The 16,990-nt window shown below is 37.6% G+C and overlaps 1 protein-coding gene across 8 annotated transcripts in view; it reads left to right on the top strand.

The window, feature by feature from the left end:
• PRKAA2 (protein kinase AMP-activated catalytic subunit alpha 2) overlaps positions 1-16,990 on the top strand; it is an 84,732-nt gene that overhangs the window by 31,845 nt on the left and 35,897 nt on the right. For all 8 annotated transcript variants that reach the window (XR_007126378.1, XR_007126377.1, XM_047723610.1 and 5 more), the window contains one exon: positions 16,170-16,263. Coding sequence is in view for 6 of the 8 variants with exons in the window: in XM_047723610.1 (XP_047579566.1) it covers positions 16,170-16,263 (94 nt within the window). In the remaining 2 variants the exon portion in view is untranslated. The remainder of the gene's footprint in view (positions 1-16,169; positions 16,264-16,990) is intronic.

Genomic DNA, 16,990 nt, shown 5'->3' with positions numbered 1-16,990 from the left:
CAATGAAATTCAAAGTAGTATCTGTAATATGTGATAAATAATGTTGTTTTTCAAAAACCAAATCATTGTTATTTAAATAGTAGGACATCCTTATTTAAATTTTGATTCGAATAATATTGAAAGTAAAAAAAAAATCATCATTAATGTCCCTGAGGCTTTGTTTGCTAGTTCATTATAATCAGACATTATATTTAGTCTAAACTTTGTTAGTGAGCAGTCTTTGGATGTCAGTGTTAACGAGGAACAGCTAGATAATTTGCAGAGGTACATTATTTGCCTTGGGACAAGGCTAGCATAGTAGCTGTGGTAGACTGAATCATGCCCCCCTCCCACAAGACATTCTAATCCCTAGAATCTTCAAATATGTTACATTACATGGCAAAGGGGAATTAAAGTTATAGATGGATTTAAAGTAGCTAATCAGCTGATCTTAGAATAGGGAGATTTTCCTTGTTTTTTCTGGGTGTGCCAGTAGAAAAAGTGAAAGAGGGAGTCAAGACTAAGAAGGAGATTTGAGAGTGAAGTGAGGTCAGAGTGATAAAGTGTGAGAAGGACACAACTGGCTGTTGTTGACTTTGAAGATGGAGGAAAAGGGCCATGAGCCAAGAAATGCAGGCTCTCTAAAAGTTAGAAAATAAAAATGTTTTCTTTTAGAGGCTTGCTGCCGACCTTGATTTTAGCCCAGTGAGACATGTCAGACTTATATAAAACTACAAGATAATACATTTTTGTTGTTTTAAGCCATCAAATTTGAAGTATGGCAGAGGTAGGAAACTAATACGGGAGCATTCCTGAAATCCTTACACAAGTGGCTTATCCAGTAATTACTGCTCGGATTGGGAGCATGTGTTTAGTCTTTACTCATACTAGCTACATTTATTGTTAGTGAAGTGTTGCAAATTGGTATGTTCAGTGCATCTTACCAACAATATGTATATGTGCCTAACTGTTCAAGAAGGCTTTTTCTGGAGGGGCTTGTTCTGCTGTTGGATAGCTGGGATTCTAACAGTTAGCTTCAGTGTCCTCTCATCTTCATATGAAGTTCACTTCATCGGCATAAACAAGAAATGAGGTCTCTGATCATGGCAGTGCATGACTGATTACAAGCTTATGGTCTAGGACCTATATTCCAGATGATCCAGAATATGTATATGCAGACTTTTTAAGATTAGCATAAGAATTATCTACTAGCTTGGTAACCCACCTCTCCTATTCTTTGTTTCCTTAATTTTAAAATGGGGATGTGTTTGCAGTGGTATAATGCCTGGTATTTGATGACAGTTGGCTTAAAGTAGGAATAGGTAACCAACAAGCTTTCAGTCCACTTCAGTCCACTTGCATGATTCTTAACTGTTTTTCCCCTACTCGAAACAGTTCATATCTGACTTCAACTCCATGTAAATAATGACTTGATTCTGGTTACTGAGTGGCTTCTAAGCTAAATCTCTTTGCTCTTCCTTACTGAGCAGCCACTTCTATAAGAGGAGAGAGCTGGAAAGCCAGACTAAAAGTATTACATGCCAGAATGAGTGTAAAGGGAGAGATCTCTGTGTTCGTCTTGTTCCTTGACCTCATCCTTTTTAGAATGCCAACCCTGAAAGACCCCAGAGAAATTTTGCCCACTTAGAATATGAGTCCTAGTTCCTGTTCTGTTCCTATAAATGCAAATCAGATTTTGTAAGTATGCAGTTGCAACTGTCATGAGGATTTAAAAGCTTATTTTTGATGTCAAATCTACCAGTGTTTTCTTGCCTTTATTTCTGTAATTATTATTTCAAATTTTGGTTTAGCTAATTATCTTATTCTGGTTTAGAATTATTTAACTATTTGCTATTTTGTTTTGTGAGGGAGATGTAGGACATTCTCAGGGTTGATCAGAAAGTAATTAGCAGAGGTGAATTTAATGTTTAAAGCTTCTGGCTTCCAGCCTTGGGCTTAATCCATTCAGCCAGATTGCCACTTTAATTGTGGACTGAATTAAAAGAAAAAGTACTCATGTATCCTTGCTATAGAACAAGCTTATAGACATAGCCTCAACAGTGTTAGTGATTTAAACAGGGAGAGAGACCTGATCCTTTTAGTGGTTTTGTTTGTTTTGTGCAGTCTTGGACTAACTGCCAAGAATAGTCCCTTATTACAGAATGGGCCTAGTTTCTCTAGCAAGAAAGCTTGAAAACCAAAAACCAAGAATGTAGGATATTTATTGCACGATTTCTCTATTAACTCAAATTGTACAATCCCACTGGGAGAAAATTGAAAAGAGTAAACAGGAATCAAAGGAAACTCCAAACTTTCCCATGAACTAGAATTTGTTGATTTGATTTTTGTCTTCGTTTTCTTTTCTTCCCTGTAGTTCTTAAGGAACTTCACTTTTTTTTTTAAAAATTAACATATAACGTATTATTTGTTTCAGGGATACAGGTCTGTGATTCATCAGTCTTACACAATTCACAGCACTCACCATAGCACATACCCTACCCAATGTCCATCACCCAGCTACCCCATCCCTCCCACCCACCCTCTCCTCCAGCAACTCTCAGTTTGTTTCCTGAGATTAAGCATCTCTTATGGTTTGTCTCCCTCTCTGGTTTCATCTTGTTTCATTTTTTCCTCTTTTCCCCTATGATCCTCTCTCTTGTTTCTCAAATTCCACATATCACTGAGATCATATGATAATTATCTTTCTCTGATTGACTTATTTCATTTAACATAATACCAGCTAGTTCCATCCACGTTGTTGCAAATGGCAAGATTTCATTTTTGAAATCTGCATAATATTTCATTGTGTGTGTGTGTGTGTATCCATTCATCTATCAGTGGACATCTAGGCTCTTTCCGTGGTTTGGATATTATGGACATTGCTGCTGTAAACATTGGGGTGAACCTTCCCTTTTGGATCCCTACATTTGTATCTTTGGGGTAAATACCCAGTAGTGCAGTTGCTGTGTCATAGGGTAGCTCTATTTTCAACTTTTTGAGGAAACTCCATACTGTTTTCCAGAGTGGCTATACCAGCTTGCATTCCTACCAACAGTGTAGGAGGGTTCCCCTTTCACCACATCCTCACCAACATCTGTCATTTCCTGACTTGTGTCTGTTGGCCATTTGGATGTCTTCTTTGCAGAAATGTCTGTTCATGTCTTCTGCCCATTTCTTGATTGGATTATTTGTTCTTTGGGTGCTAAGTTTGATAAGTTCTTTATAGATTTTGTGTACTAGCCCTTTATCTGATAAGTCATTTGTAAATATCTTCTACCATTCTGTTGGTTGTCTTTTGGTTTTGACGGTTTCCTCTGCTGTGCAAAAGCTTTTAATCTTGATGAAGTCCCAATAGTTCATTTTTGCCCTTATTTCCCTTGCCTTTGGCGATGCATCTCGAAGAAGTTGCTATGGCTGTGGTCAAAAAGGTTGCTGCCTGTGTTCTTCTCAAGGATTTTGATGGATTCCTGTTTCACATATAGATCTTTCATCCATTCTGAGTCTGCTTTTGTGTCTGGTGTGAGGAAATGGTCCAGTTTCATTATTCTGCATGTGGTTTTCCAATTTTCCCAACACCATTTGTTTAAGAAACTGTCTTTCTCCATTCGACATACTTTCCTGCTTTGTTGAAGATTAGTTGACCGTAGAGTTGGGGGTCCATTTCTGGGCTCTCTATTCTGTTTATTGATCTATGTGTCTGTTTTTGTGCCAGTACCATACTGTCTTGATAATCGCTGCTTTGTAATAGAACTTGAAGTCTGGAATTGTGATGCCACTGGCTTTGCTTTTCTTTTTCAACATTCTTCCGGCTATTCGGGGTCTTTTCTGGTTCCATACAAATTTTAGGATTATTTGTTCCATTTCTTTGAAAAAAGTTGATGGTATTTTGATAGGGATTGCATTAAATGTGTAGATTGCTCTAGGTAGCATAAACATTTTCACAGTATTTGTTTCCAATCCATGAGCATGGAACATTTTTCCATTCTTTGTGTCTTCCTCAATTTCTTTCATGAGTACTTTATAGTTTTCTGAGTACAGATTCTTTGCCTCTTTGGTTAGGTTTATTCCTAGGCATCTTATGGTTTTGGATACAACTGTAAATGGGATCAACTCCTTAATTTCTCTTTCTTCTGTCTTATTGTTGGTGTATAGAAATGCAACTGATTTCTGTGCATTGATTTTATGTCCTGATACTTTACTGAATTCCTGTATGAGTTGTAGCAGTTTTGGGGTAGAGTCTTTTGGGTTTTCCTCATAAAGTGTCATAAAATCTGCAAAGAGTGAGAGTTTGACTCCTCCTTTGCTAATTCAGATGCCTTTATGTCTTTCTGTTGTCTGATTGCTGACGCTAGGACTTCTGGTATTATGTTGAATAGCAGTGGTGATAGTGGACATTCCTGCTGTGTTCCTGACCTTAGGGGAAGAGCTCTCAGTTTTCCTCCATTGAGAATGATATTTGCTGTGAGTTTTTCATAGATGACTTTTCTGATATTGAGGTATGTACCCTCTATCCATACAGTGTGAAGAGTTTTGATCAAGAAAGGATGCTATACTTTTTCAAATGCTTTTTCTGCATCTACTGAGAGTATCATATGGTTCTTGTTCTTTCTTTGATTAATGTATTGTATTACATTGATTGATTTGCGGATGTTGAACCAACCTTACAGCCCAGAATAAATCCCACTTGGTTGTGGTGAGTAATCTTTTAATGTACTATCGGATCCTATTGTCTAATATTTTGGTGAGAGTTTTGCATCCATGTTCATCAGGGATATTGGTCTGTAATTCTCCTTGTCTGGTTTTGGGATCAAGGTAATGCTGGCCTCATAAAATGAGTTTGGAGTTTTCCTTCCATTTCTATTTTTTGAAACCGTTTCAGAAGAATAGGTATTAATTCTTTTTTAAATGTTTTGTAAAATTCCCCTGGGAAGCCATCTGGCCCTGGGCTCTTGTTTATTGGGGGATCTTTGATGACTGCTTCAATTTCCTTGCTGGTTATAGGTCTGTTCAGGTTTTCTATTTCTTCCTGGTTCAGTTTTAGTAGTTTACTATATCTCTAAGAATGCATCCATTTCTTCCAGATTGTCTAATTTGCTGGCATATAGTTGCCCATAATATGTTCTTATAATTGTATTTCTTTGGTGTTGGTTGGGATCACTCCTCTTTCATTCATGATTTTATTAATTTTGGTCCTTTCTCTTTTCTTTTTGATAATTCTGGCCAGGGGTTTATCATTCTTTTTTTTTTTTTTAAGATTTTTTAAAATTTATTTATTTGACAGAGATCACAAGTAGGCTGAGAGGCAGAGAGAGAGGAGGAAGCAGGCTCTCCTCGGAGCAGAGAGCCTGATGCGGGGCTCGATCCCAGGACCCTGGGATCATGACCTGAGCAGAAGGCAGAGGCTTTAACCCACTGAGCCACCCAGGTGCCCCTGGGGGGTTTATCAGTCTTATTAAATCTTTCAAAGAACCAGCTCCTAGTTTTGTTGATGTTCTACTGTTCTTTTGCTTTCTATTTCATTGATTTCTACTCTGATTTTTATCATTTCTCTTCTGCTGCATTTAGGTTTTATTTGCTGTTCTTTTCCAGCTTTAGGGAACTTCACTTCAACGAATCAGAAGATCAGTACTTACTTATTTGGTAGACCTAGTTTTGTCTGTTCACTTTTTAAAGTTTTATCTTACTCAACCTGTAGACAGCTCTTTAACATTGTTCACCATCACCACCTTAAAATGTTGTATTCTCTGGGTTTCTGTAACATCACAGTGTTCTGATTTTCCTTTTTCATTCTCTCCTCCTCTTAAGACTCTCTTTTATGGGCCTCTTTATCTTCATGGCCATTAAATATTGATGCATGTTAGCATTGTGAGCTAGGGTAATGTTAGTGAACCACCTTCGGTTGATGCCATCTATTACGATGGTTGTCATTTGTCATCTTTGTGCTGAAGATTTCCAAAACTATATTTCTGAGCCAGCTATTTCTCCTGAATCCTGAACACACTTATTGAACTCTTTATTGGATGTTTCCATTCTTAAGTCATGAATCATCTGAAACTAAGTTGAACTTTTTTTTCTTTCCCAGACTTTTCCTGTTCTGTTTTGTATTGTTTTTAAAGATTTTATTTATTTACTTGACAGAGAAGTGAGAGAGGGTACCTAAACGGGGAGTGGCGAGGGAGAAACAGGCTTCCCTCTGAGCAGAGAGCCCGAGGCGAGCTCAATCCCAGGACCCTGGGGTCATGACCTGAGCTGAAGTCAGACACTTAACAACTGAGCCACCGAGGCACCCCAATGTTTTGTTTTGTTTTGGGTGACAATACCATTCATGCAATTTTCTAGCCTAAAACTTGGGGATCATCTTTAATTCTGTTTCTCTCATCTATACATATAATTAATCATTGAGTGCTGCAGCCCCTTTCCCTAAATATCTTCTTAGTCTATTTCTTTCTGCTTTTATTGTCACCACTGTCTTTTGCTTATTGTCCTTCAGCTATTGTTTCTGCCTAGAAAGCTTTTCCCACACCTTTTCCCTAAGCTTCCAATTCCAATTTTCCATTTAGGTCTTAGCCTTTACAGGTGACTCTGTAAGTCTGTGTTAGGCATCATGGTCCGTGTACCACAGTAGTCAGCCTTTCTAAAGCCCTTGACATTACTTTGCGCTTGCTCATATGTTTTTATTAGTATCCCCCACAAGACCAAGTTCTTTAGAAGCAGGAATTATGTTTGTTTTTTCTTTTATTTAACACACTTTTACTGAGTACCTAATATCTAACAGGAACTGTTCTAGGCATTGGGCATATGATAGTCAAAGACAAGGTTTCTGCCTTTATGGAGCCTCTGTTCTAGACCTATCTAACAGTTCTAGATAGTGAGTAAGCAAGTTAACAAGATTACTTTAGGCAGAGATAAGTGCTTTGAGGAGAATGAAAGGTAGTACTACTGTTCCAGGGTGTGACTAGCAAGCAGTAAGTGCTAATTCAGATTAAGTTGTGCAAAGGCCTCACTGAGGAGGTAGAGTTTGAGCTAAGACCTGAGAGATTATTAAGATCTAGCCATCTAGTGAAATGATGTGACTATAGTATAGAATGGGTATGGGGGTAGAAGTTGAAGCAGACCAGTTAGGAATCTGTTGTTGTGTAGTCCAACTAAGAGATTATGATTATGGTGGCTTTAACCAAAGTGATAGTCTATAGATCTGTGCTGTCTAGTGCAGTGGCCACTGGCTACATGTAGCATAAATTTAAATCAATTAAAATATTTCACTCTCTAATCAAACAAACCATATTTCAAGTGTTTAATAGCAATGTGTGGCTAATGACTATTGTAGGGCTATATAAAACATTTCTATCATTGCAGAAAGTTCTATTTGATACCACTGGTCTAGGTGGAGAGAAATCTATGGATTCAATATATATATTTTGTAGGTTAAGTTAATGAGTTACTGAGGTTAATAAAGTAACTGAGGTTTTCAGGGCTTTTTTTTTGTTTTTTTTGGGAGGGAGTCTAAGCAATGGGATTTTTGATTTTGGCTTGAGCAACTAAGTGCTGATAATGAAGCTATTTTTTGAGGTAGGAAGAATGGTGGAGAGTCATGTTGGGGTACAGGTGGATATTAAGGATACTTGTTTGGGCCATGTTAAGTTGAGAATCCCATTAGACATCTAAATGGAGATATTAGATATCGTCTTTATGTCCCTAGCACCTAGTACAGTAATAGGTATTTACTAATTACTTACAGCATATATAAGTAAAGAGGTGCCAAGTGAACAAAGTCCTGATGGTTCTATGAGGACAATAAGAGCAAAATAATGAAAATATAAAGAACATGCTATGTTGGGAGCGGCTGTCCTGTTTGGCTGGCAAATAGAATGTGTGTAGGGAAATGGAGGAAGGCGAGGCCAGAAATTTAGCTTTTTCTTCCCTTCATTTAGCAAATGACACCACTGAGTCACTTGGGATATACTGGCAAACAAAAAGATGACAATAAAATCTCTGCTGCTCTGGAGCTTCTGTTCACGTGTATGGGTATAGTGGGGAGGCAGCAGGTGGGGGGCAGTGAGTAGGTGCACAATGAAACTTAAGTTAGTAAAATAAATTGTACGGTAGACCATGAAAAGGTGAGGGAATATGCCATGCAGATTATCTGGAAGAGGAAAATAACAAATAGAGGGAACATAAAGGCTCTGAGGTGGAGAGATCAAGGGAGCAAAGTGATCTAGGGGGAACTGTACTAAGAGATTGTACTAAGAGATGAGGACAGAGACATAAAGGGGAACCAGATTTTGTAGGGTATTATAAACCATTGTAAGGACTTAGGCTTTTACTCTGAGCCAAATGGGATACTATTAGAAGGTTTTGGTCAGAGGTCTGATATGACCTGACTTACATTGAAGAAGGGAAACCAATTAGGAGTCAGTTGCAGTACTGTGGGTAAAAGAGTTGTTGGCTTAAAATAGAGCAAAGTCTGGAGGATGTTGAGAAGTAACTATCTTCTCTATATACTTTTGAGGTAGGGTAACAGTATTTGCTTAGAGATTAGATGAGGGTTGTGAAAAAAGAGAAGGCAGTCATTGACTCCATGGTTATCTGGCTTGGGGAGAAAAGAATAGAGTTGCTATTAAGTGAAATGGAGACGATTATAGGAGAAACAAGTTTGAGGTGTGGGGTATTGGAGGATGGTATCAAGAATTTGATTTTGGTTTTGTGATGTTGAGATGCTTATTAGGCATCTAAGTAGAGCTATAAATAGGTTATTGAATATATGACTCCAGAGTTAAGGGGACAGGTTTAAGACAGAGATAAATTTGAAAGTCATCAGCATGTAGATGGTACTTAAGATATTTAGAATCTGAAGACTGGATAAGATCACCAAGGATGTGAGTACAGATAAGCAAGAAGTCTATGGATTGATATCTAGGGCATAATGATATTAAGATGTCCAAGATGAGGAGGAACCAGCAAAGGAGAATGAAAATGAACAGTTCAGAAGTTGGAGGAAAACCAGGAGAATATGGTATCTTGAAGCCAAGTGAAGAATATATTTGAAGAAAGAAAGATTATTAGCTGTTCCTTATAATGCTGAGTATTGAGTAAGATGAGATTGAGAATTGACCCATTAGATTTGGTAAGGTGGAGGTTGCTAGTGTCTTTCCAAAGGTCCAGTTTATTGTAATGATGAAGGCAAAATCCTGTTTTGAGGGGGTTAGGAGAGAATTTGAGCTGAAGAAGGGGACTTAGTAATAATATGCAATTCAGGAATTTTATTAAAAGGTGAGGAGAGAAATAGTGTTAATGAGAGGAAATGTGGATTCTAAACAGGGCTTGTTGGCCTTTTTTTTTTTTTTTTTTTTTAAGATGAAAGATGTTATAGAATGCTTGTATACCAAAGGGGATAATTTGGTCAAGATGGAGAGACTGATACAGGAGAAAGAAGAACTAATTGTAGAAACCAAGTCCTTTAGTAGGTGGGAAGAATAATTGGAAGAGTTAGTGTTTGATAGTAAATGACCATGGTGTGAGTGGCTGGGTATGGTGGATGATGAAGCGGTCAAGGAAATTAGAGGCCATATATTGTACAGGTCATCCATCATGTACACAGTAGCAATGGGGGGAAAAGACGTTAAGTCAGAATGAAAGGGAGTGCGGAGAGTTAGGTTGATGACTATAACAAAAAAAAAAGGTATTGGGTGTGTAATCCGATGGCCTGTACTTCAGAGACAGTGGAGTTTTTGAGGAAGGAGATTTTGAGTGAGGATTTCCTTTAGATCATAATATATTATCAGACTATGCAAATTGGCCAGCATTTCAAATTTCCTTGTGAATTAATAAATTGAGGATCTGATCAGCAATAGCTGCTAATTCCTCAAAAAAGAGTGACAGACATTATATGCCTTTGCTTGGAGATGCCCAGCACCATCTAGTCTTTCAAAGGAAAATCAAAATCAAAATGAAATCTGATCTATCCTCTAGATCTCAGAGGGTGCTATAAACTGTACATTATGTTGCCATAGAGGATGGATCAGTCAAATGAGACCATGGAATCCTCTGCAGGACAAGCCAGCCGGCTTCTTCAACAAATGAATGCCTGAGGGAAAACAAAACAAAACAAAAAAACAAGTGGAGGAGCAGCCTATAAATTAAAAGAAACATGAGATATGTCAATCAATTACAATGTATAGATTATAGTTAGATCCTAATTCAATCAAAATATTAAAACAAATACCAGAAAAGCATTATAAAAGCTGATCAGGAAACCTGATGGGATATATGATGACATTCATGATTTGTTAAAATTGTGCATGACAGTAGTATGCACAGGTATATACACATACATTTTTTAAGGCAATTTTTTTTTAAGATTTTATTTATTTATTTGACAGAGATCACAATCAGGCAGAGAAGCAGGCAGAGAGAGAGGGGGAAGCAGGCTCCCCGCCGAGCAGAGAGCCCTTTGTGGGGCTCGATCCCAGGACCCTGGGACTATGACCTGAGCCGAAGGTAGAGGCTTTAACCCACTGAGCCACCCTGGAGCCCCTAAGGCGATTATTTTTTAGAGATCTATACAGATCCCCTTACAGAGTGTCTGAAAGCCACATTCAGTGTGAATTGATTGAAAACGTACTTTTTATGAAGTTAATAATCAAGGCATATTAATAATCTTATACTCTAGAGTGTTAGAAAAGATACTGATTTATTCTGTATATCCATGCATAAATAAAGCATAATCAACTTAATAAAAATGGACAGGATGCAAGAGTGAGCATTTAATAAGAAATGTGTATGATATTTTGCAGGAGTTGGAGAAAATATAAATCCACAAATTTTGTAAGGATTTTAGTATTACTAAAATCTTTTTGGAAAATAGTTGGCATTACCTCTTATACTTGGACATTCACATGAACTATGACTCAGCAATTCCACTCATAGGTATATATCAAAGAGAAAATTTGCCATGTACATAAATGTTTACAGCAGCACTATTATAATAGCAAATTGTGGCAACAGTTTACCCTCTAGTGGTAGAGTGGGTGAGTAAATAGCCCTAGATTGGAAAAATAAATAGCTTCTTGGTTAACAGGAGAGTAGATAAACAAATACCATGAAATTTTATACATTGGTTACATCAGATAACTAGCAAACACAACAATGTGGATGAATCTCAATAAAACAGGTCCCAAAATAATACATATATCCTGATACTTTTTTATTTTTATTTTTTTAAAGATTTATTTATTTGCGAGAGGGCATGCAAGCGGAGGGAGGAGCAGAGGAGAGGGAGAGAGAGAATCCTTAAGGAGACTCCCTACTGGGGTGGGGTTGGGTCCCAACACTTCCTCTATCTCAGGACACTGAAATCATGACCATGACCTTAAGAGCCCGTCGCTTAACTGACTGAGCCAGCCAGGGGGCCCACATCATACCCTTTTTTAAAGCTAAGAGCAATTAAAATAAAAATATACATAAGAATATGAATTTTACGTATATATGAAGACAGGGGGATGCACACATGTATATACATATATAAATTGTGTAAAAGAGAAAGCAAGGGAAGCAGGAAGGATTCAGGATGATGGGTAGCTTGTTGAGGAGAAGCAGTGGGAGGGGGAAGATTACTCCACTGTATGGTTAGATGGAAGGTATTGTTGAGGTCCTAGGTTTTTTGTTTGGGTGATGGGTTTGTAGGTGCTTATTATAATATTAAAAATAGTAATTAACTAAATAAAAGTATGCCATTCAAGGACCAGTAAAGACAGGTGCCATGAACCAAAGATAATGATGACTACATTTCTTTAATAACTGATTTCTAAATAAAGAAACATATTATTCTGTATATGCAGCTATAGAAATAATATTTTGAAATCTCTATGGGTATAACCATCAAAAAGGCATACTCATGAATACTGACTTTTGCCTGACTTTGGAAAGATTTTTCCTGAGTTCTATATGCTATATAAGTGGATATTGCCTAAAAATGCATATAACTTGGTCAGCTGGAGAATGCTTGAGGTTTTTGTGGATATTTGAATTTTATTTTATTAATTAGAAATACTTGTTTCTGAAAAAAAATTTTTAAAGCATGTTAGTTTATTATTATATTAAATACATGAATTTCATGATTGGATTTCTTATAATGCTTCAATGCGATTATTATTTTGGAGGGCACAAAAATTTGGCTTACTTGGCTAGATTTAAGAACATAATCCTGGAATTGGCCTTTTTCTCTAAGTCCCAATATGGATTTCTTTATTTTAAAAATCATGTTTCCTTTTGTCTCGGCCTCATTCTGGTTAATTGACATTTTATTCATTGAATTTTTGTTGTATTGTTGCAGTAATTTCTGTTTCAGATTATTCTGGTTTTCCTCCAAGAAGCTCACATTATTTAAAAGTGCTACTTTATATGTTTACTTAAATGCCTACTTGGTTACAGATACTTTGCTAGATCCACACCCAGTCATTGTCTAATCACAAACTGAGACACATGTGCTGAAGCTAACAATGCTTTTGTGCAAGCAAAAAGGGCTGACCTGGACTTAAAGAAGTGACCTTTAAGCGAAGCTAGAAAGGATGACTGGAAGCTAGAAAGGATGACTGGCAGACTGTTAAAGGGTGGAGTACAGGTCAGGTACGGGATTAAGGTTAGCAGAAACTGCTTATACCAAGATGCTGTGGCAGAAGGAAATGCAGTACAATTAATGAGTGAAAGAAAGAAATACGCAGGGCAACGGTGGGACATCAAAGAGGAAACAGTACATACTCAGGCAGGGGCCTGATTCACTAGGGACCAAAGAGCAATGGGAATCCCCTGAAGATTTTTGATTAGGAGACTACTGAAGAACAGATTCATATTTTGAAAAGAATTATTGTCTAATATGTGTCTTCCTGAATAGGCTGTAGGCTCTACAAGTAGAAAGAGGAGCTGTCAATCTCATGAAGTACAATACAAGTAGGTTTTTAACGAAGAATAGATAGCACTATTTAATAGCTCAGTGTCTGGCACATGGCAAGTACTCAGTAATGCTGGCTGTGGTTTTCATTGCTCTAGATTGGCCTTTGACATGGACAGTGGCTACTGTGGAGTTAGAGGTTTAATGAAATAGTTCAGTCCAACAGTATCCACTGAAGACCTGTGATATACTTGGAAGAATCAACAGCTAAATATATTAAAATTTCATCACTTTTTTCTCATAAGCCCAAAGATGTAACAGTGTAGAAAAAGTGATGGAGACTTCTGTTAATAAATCAGATTAGCCTACAGTAAGGTGACTAGGTACTCCTGCTTCGCACAATTCATTTTTTTCAATTAGAGTTTGGTGCCTGGTGAGATTGCTTTTATAGAACCATTTCTTCTGGAGTTCTCAGGTAAAATTCCCTTTTCATAGTTCATTTGAAGTAATTTCAAGCTTATTCCTCAGTTATGTTAGTTTATTTTATATAAAGTGAGTTACCTTGTCATTTTTCATCCCAAAGACTGAAGATTGCTATTAGAAATATTTCTTCCTAAACTCTATAATCATTTTCATACTATACCTTTAATATTTCCTTTTTTTAAGTGTTCATACATGATGTGTCTTTTCTTAAAATGTGCAGTATGTAGTTATATCACCAATGACCTGGCCCCTTTTTCTTTCCTCTTTAATAGTAACCAGAACCACCATGTAGCACATAATTGTTGTTGTGCATATTAATTAAAGGTACCCCATCTGGGTGGACTAATTTACCAGAAAGGTCCCCTGCTTCTGAGACCTTCTAAAGGGTGACATCAGGGTCACTTTTCAGCTCCTTTTCTGCCTTCTCTGGGTGCCTGTAAGCCATGCAAAAACTACATATTTCGTGTCTCTAAATAGTAACTCAGTATAAGTTAGATATTGCTTATAATCAACCAGATTATAGATAATCCTTTATAAACAAAGCAAACTATTTAAAAAGTCAGTCAGTTGTTCATTTATGTGTGTTAAATGTAACTTCAGTTAAAATATTAATTGTATTTAATTTGTTTTTAAAACTTAGGTAAAATTGGATATATGGGGGGGGAAGTTGTCTTTTAAGAAAATTTTTTTCAAGGGGCGCCTGGGTGGCTCAGCGGGTTAAAGCCTCTGCCTTCGGCTCAGGTCGTGATCCCGGGGTCCTGGGATCGAGCCCCGCTTCAGGCGCTCTGCTCAGCAGGGAGCCTGCTTCCTCCTCTCTCTCTCTCTGCCTGCCTCTCTGCCTGCTTGTGATCTGTTTGTGTCAAATAAATAAATAAAATCTTTAAAAAAAAAAAAAAAGAAAAGAAATTTTTTTTCAAATAGAGCTAAGAGTCTTTTTTTAAAGAGTCTTACTTTTTAATGGTCTCAGCTTTAAATGCCTAGAAGTAAGTTTAAAAAAAAATACATTCATCTGTCTACTTAATTTCTTATTATGGAACTTTTTTTTTTTAAGATTTATTAATTTGAGAGAGAAAATGAGAGGGAGCACAGGGGAGGGGCAAAGGCAGAGGGAGAGAGAGAAGCTGAAGCAAACTCCATGCTGAGCCTGGAGCTTGATCTCAGGATCCTAAGGTCATGACCCGAGCTGAAACCAAGAGTTGGTTGCTTAACTGACTGTGCCACCCATATGCCCCACCCATTATGGAATGTTTTTAATATATACAAAAGCAAAGTGATGAAGCCTCATGTATCTGTCACTTGGCTTCAGCAGTTGCCAGTGTATTGTTTTATCTGCTTCTTCCCACTTCTCCCATCACAAATTATTTTGAAGCAAATCCCAAATATTACTTTTTTTTTTTTTAAAGATTTTATTTATTTGACAGAGAGAAATCACAAGTAAGCAGAGAGGCAGGCAGAGAGAGAGGAGGAAGCAGGCTCCCTGCTGAGCAGAAAGCCCGATTCGGGGCTTGAACCCAGGACCTGGGATCATGACCTGAGCCGAAGGCAGCGGCTTAACCCACTGAGCCACCCAGGTGCCCCCCAAATATTACTATTTTAATCTGCAAACTCATCAGTTTCTACTCTGAAACATACCCTTCTTTAAATTTTAGTAATACAAGCACAGTTCATTATCACACCTTAAAAAAGTAATTAATAATATCAAACATCCACTCAGTATTCAGACTTTGTTTCATAAGTGGTGTAAAGCTGGTTTGTTGGAGTCAGAATCAAAATAAGTCTTGGGGCACGTGGGTGGCTCAGTTATTACATATCCAACTCTTGGCTCAGGTTGTGATCTCAGGGTCCTGGGATTCAGCTCATGGTTGGGCTTTCACTCAGGGTGGAGTCAGCTTGAGATTCTCTCTCTCTCTGTCCCTTTGCTCCTCCCCCTGGCACATGGGCCTGTGTGTGCATGCATGCTCTCTTTCTCTAGAATAAATAAATCTTTAAAAAAAATCAAAACAGGGGTGCCTGGGTGGCTCAGTGGGTTAAAGCCTCTGCCTTCGGCTCAGGTCATGATCCCAGGGTCCTGGGATCCAGCCCCGCATCGGGCTCTCTGCTCTGCGGGGAGCCTGCTTCCTCCTCTCTCTCTCTCTCTGCCTGCCTCTCTGCCTATTTGTGATCTCTGTCTGTCAAATAAGTAAATAAAATCTTAAAAAAAAAAAATTAAAAAAAATCAAAACAAGTCTCTGCAGTGTAATAGGTCAGTATGTCTCTTGATTTACTATAAATCTATAGCTTCTCTTCCCCCTCTCCTTTTCTCACATTTTATTTGTTGGAGAAAGTGTCATTTAACCACTTTCTGCATTTCACTGATTAAATCTCTTGTATCATTTAGGCTTAGCAAGAATATTTTTAAATTATGTTTAAATATGATACCTGATCTCTATGGACCATAAAAATTTTTTTGTTTAAATGGAGAAATGAATGCTTAGTTGTTGAAGAATGAAGGATTTCAAAGGTTTTGTAAACATGAAAGGGAGGATCTGAAAAGTCCATAAGCCTCAGAAAGCAGAGAATTTTGTAAGGCTATGTTTTTATCTCTGTGATTGTTTTGATAACATAATTTGTTGCTATCTTAAAATATTATAAAACATTGGAATACAAAATTGTAGCAATAATATTACTAGCTTAATTTTTTGAAAACTAACATTTTTTAATCATTTTTTAAAATTTATTTTCAGCATAACAGTATTCATTGTTTTTGTACCACACCCAGTGCTCCATGCAGTCCGTGCCCCAAAACTAACATTTTTTATCATTTTTTTCATTTACAAAAAAGATACCAGGTGATCAGCACTCCAACAGATTTTTTTATGGTAATGGAATATGTGTCTGGTGGTGAATTATTTGACTACATCTGTAAACATGGACGGGTGAGTAATTTATTATCTAGTACAGTAAGCCCCTAAGCTAAGAAGAGGCGAGTAGGAAATAGCAAACCACAAAGATATCTTCAAAGTCAGGGTTGCTTCTGTAATAAAGATCAACTAAAGATACAGAATATTAGACATTTTTTCTTTCTTAAAAAATATACCTTTCAGGAGTGCCGGGCAGGCTCAATTGGTGGAGCATGGACTCTTGAACTTGGGGTTGTAAGTTCAAGCCCCACACTGGGTATAGAGATTGCTTAAAAATAAAATCTTAAAATAATATACACCTTTTGGGACACCTGGTGCCTCATTTGGTTAAGCATCTGCCTTTGGTTCATGTCATGATCCCAGGGTCTTGGGATGGAGACCTGTGTCAGGTTTCCTGCTCAGAGGGGAGACTGCTTCGCCCTCTGCCCCTCCCCCTGCTCTCTTGCTCTCTCAAATAAATAAATAAAATCTTAAAAATATACATATATACTTTTCAAAATACTGATTTTGGGACCCTAGGTGGCTCAGTCATTAAGCGTCTGCCTTGGCTTGGGTCATGATCCCAGGCCTGGGGCTGCCTGCTCAGAGGGAAGCCTGCTTCTGCCTCTCCCCCACACCTCTGTATTCCCTCTCTTGCCATCATTCTGGCAAGTAAATAAAATCTTTAAAAAAAAAATAGTGATTTTAAGGAACATATTCCACTTAATTGCCAACATGATGTCAGTGAAAAATCTGTTCCATA

This window comes from Lutra lutra, chromosome 4 (assembly GCF_902655055.1).
Source record: "Lutra lutra chromosome 4, mLutLut1.2, whole genome shotgun sequence".
Lineage (NCBI taxonomy): Eukaryota > Metazoa > Chordata > Mammalia > Carnivora > Mustelidae > Lutra > Lutra lutra.
Note: the sequence above shows the minus strand (reverse complement) of the source record. Positions and strands in the feature narration are given on the sequence as shown.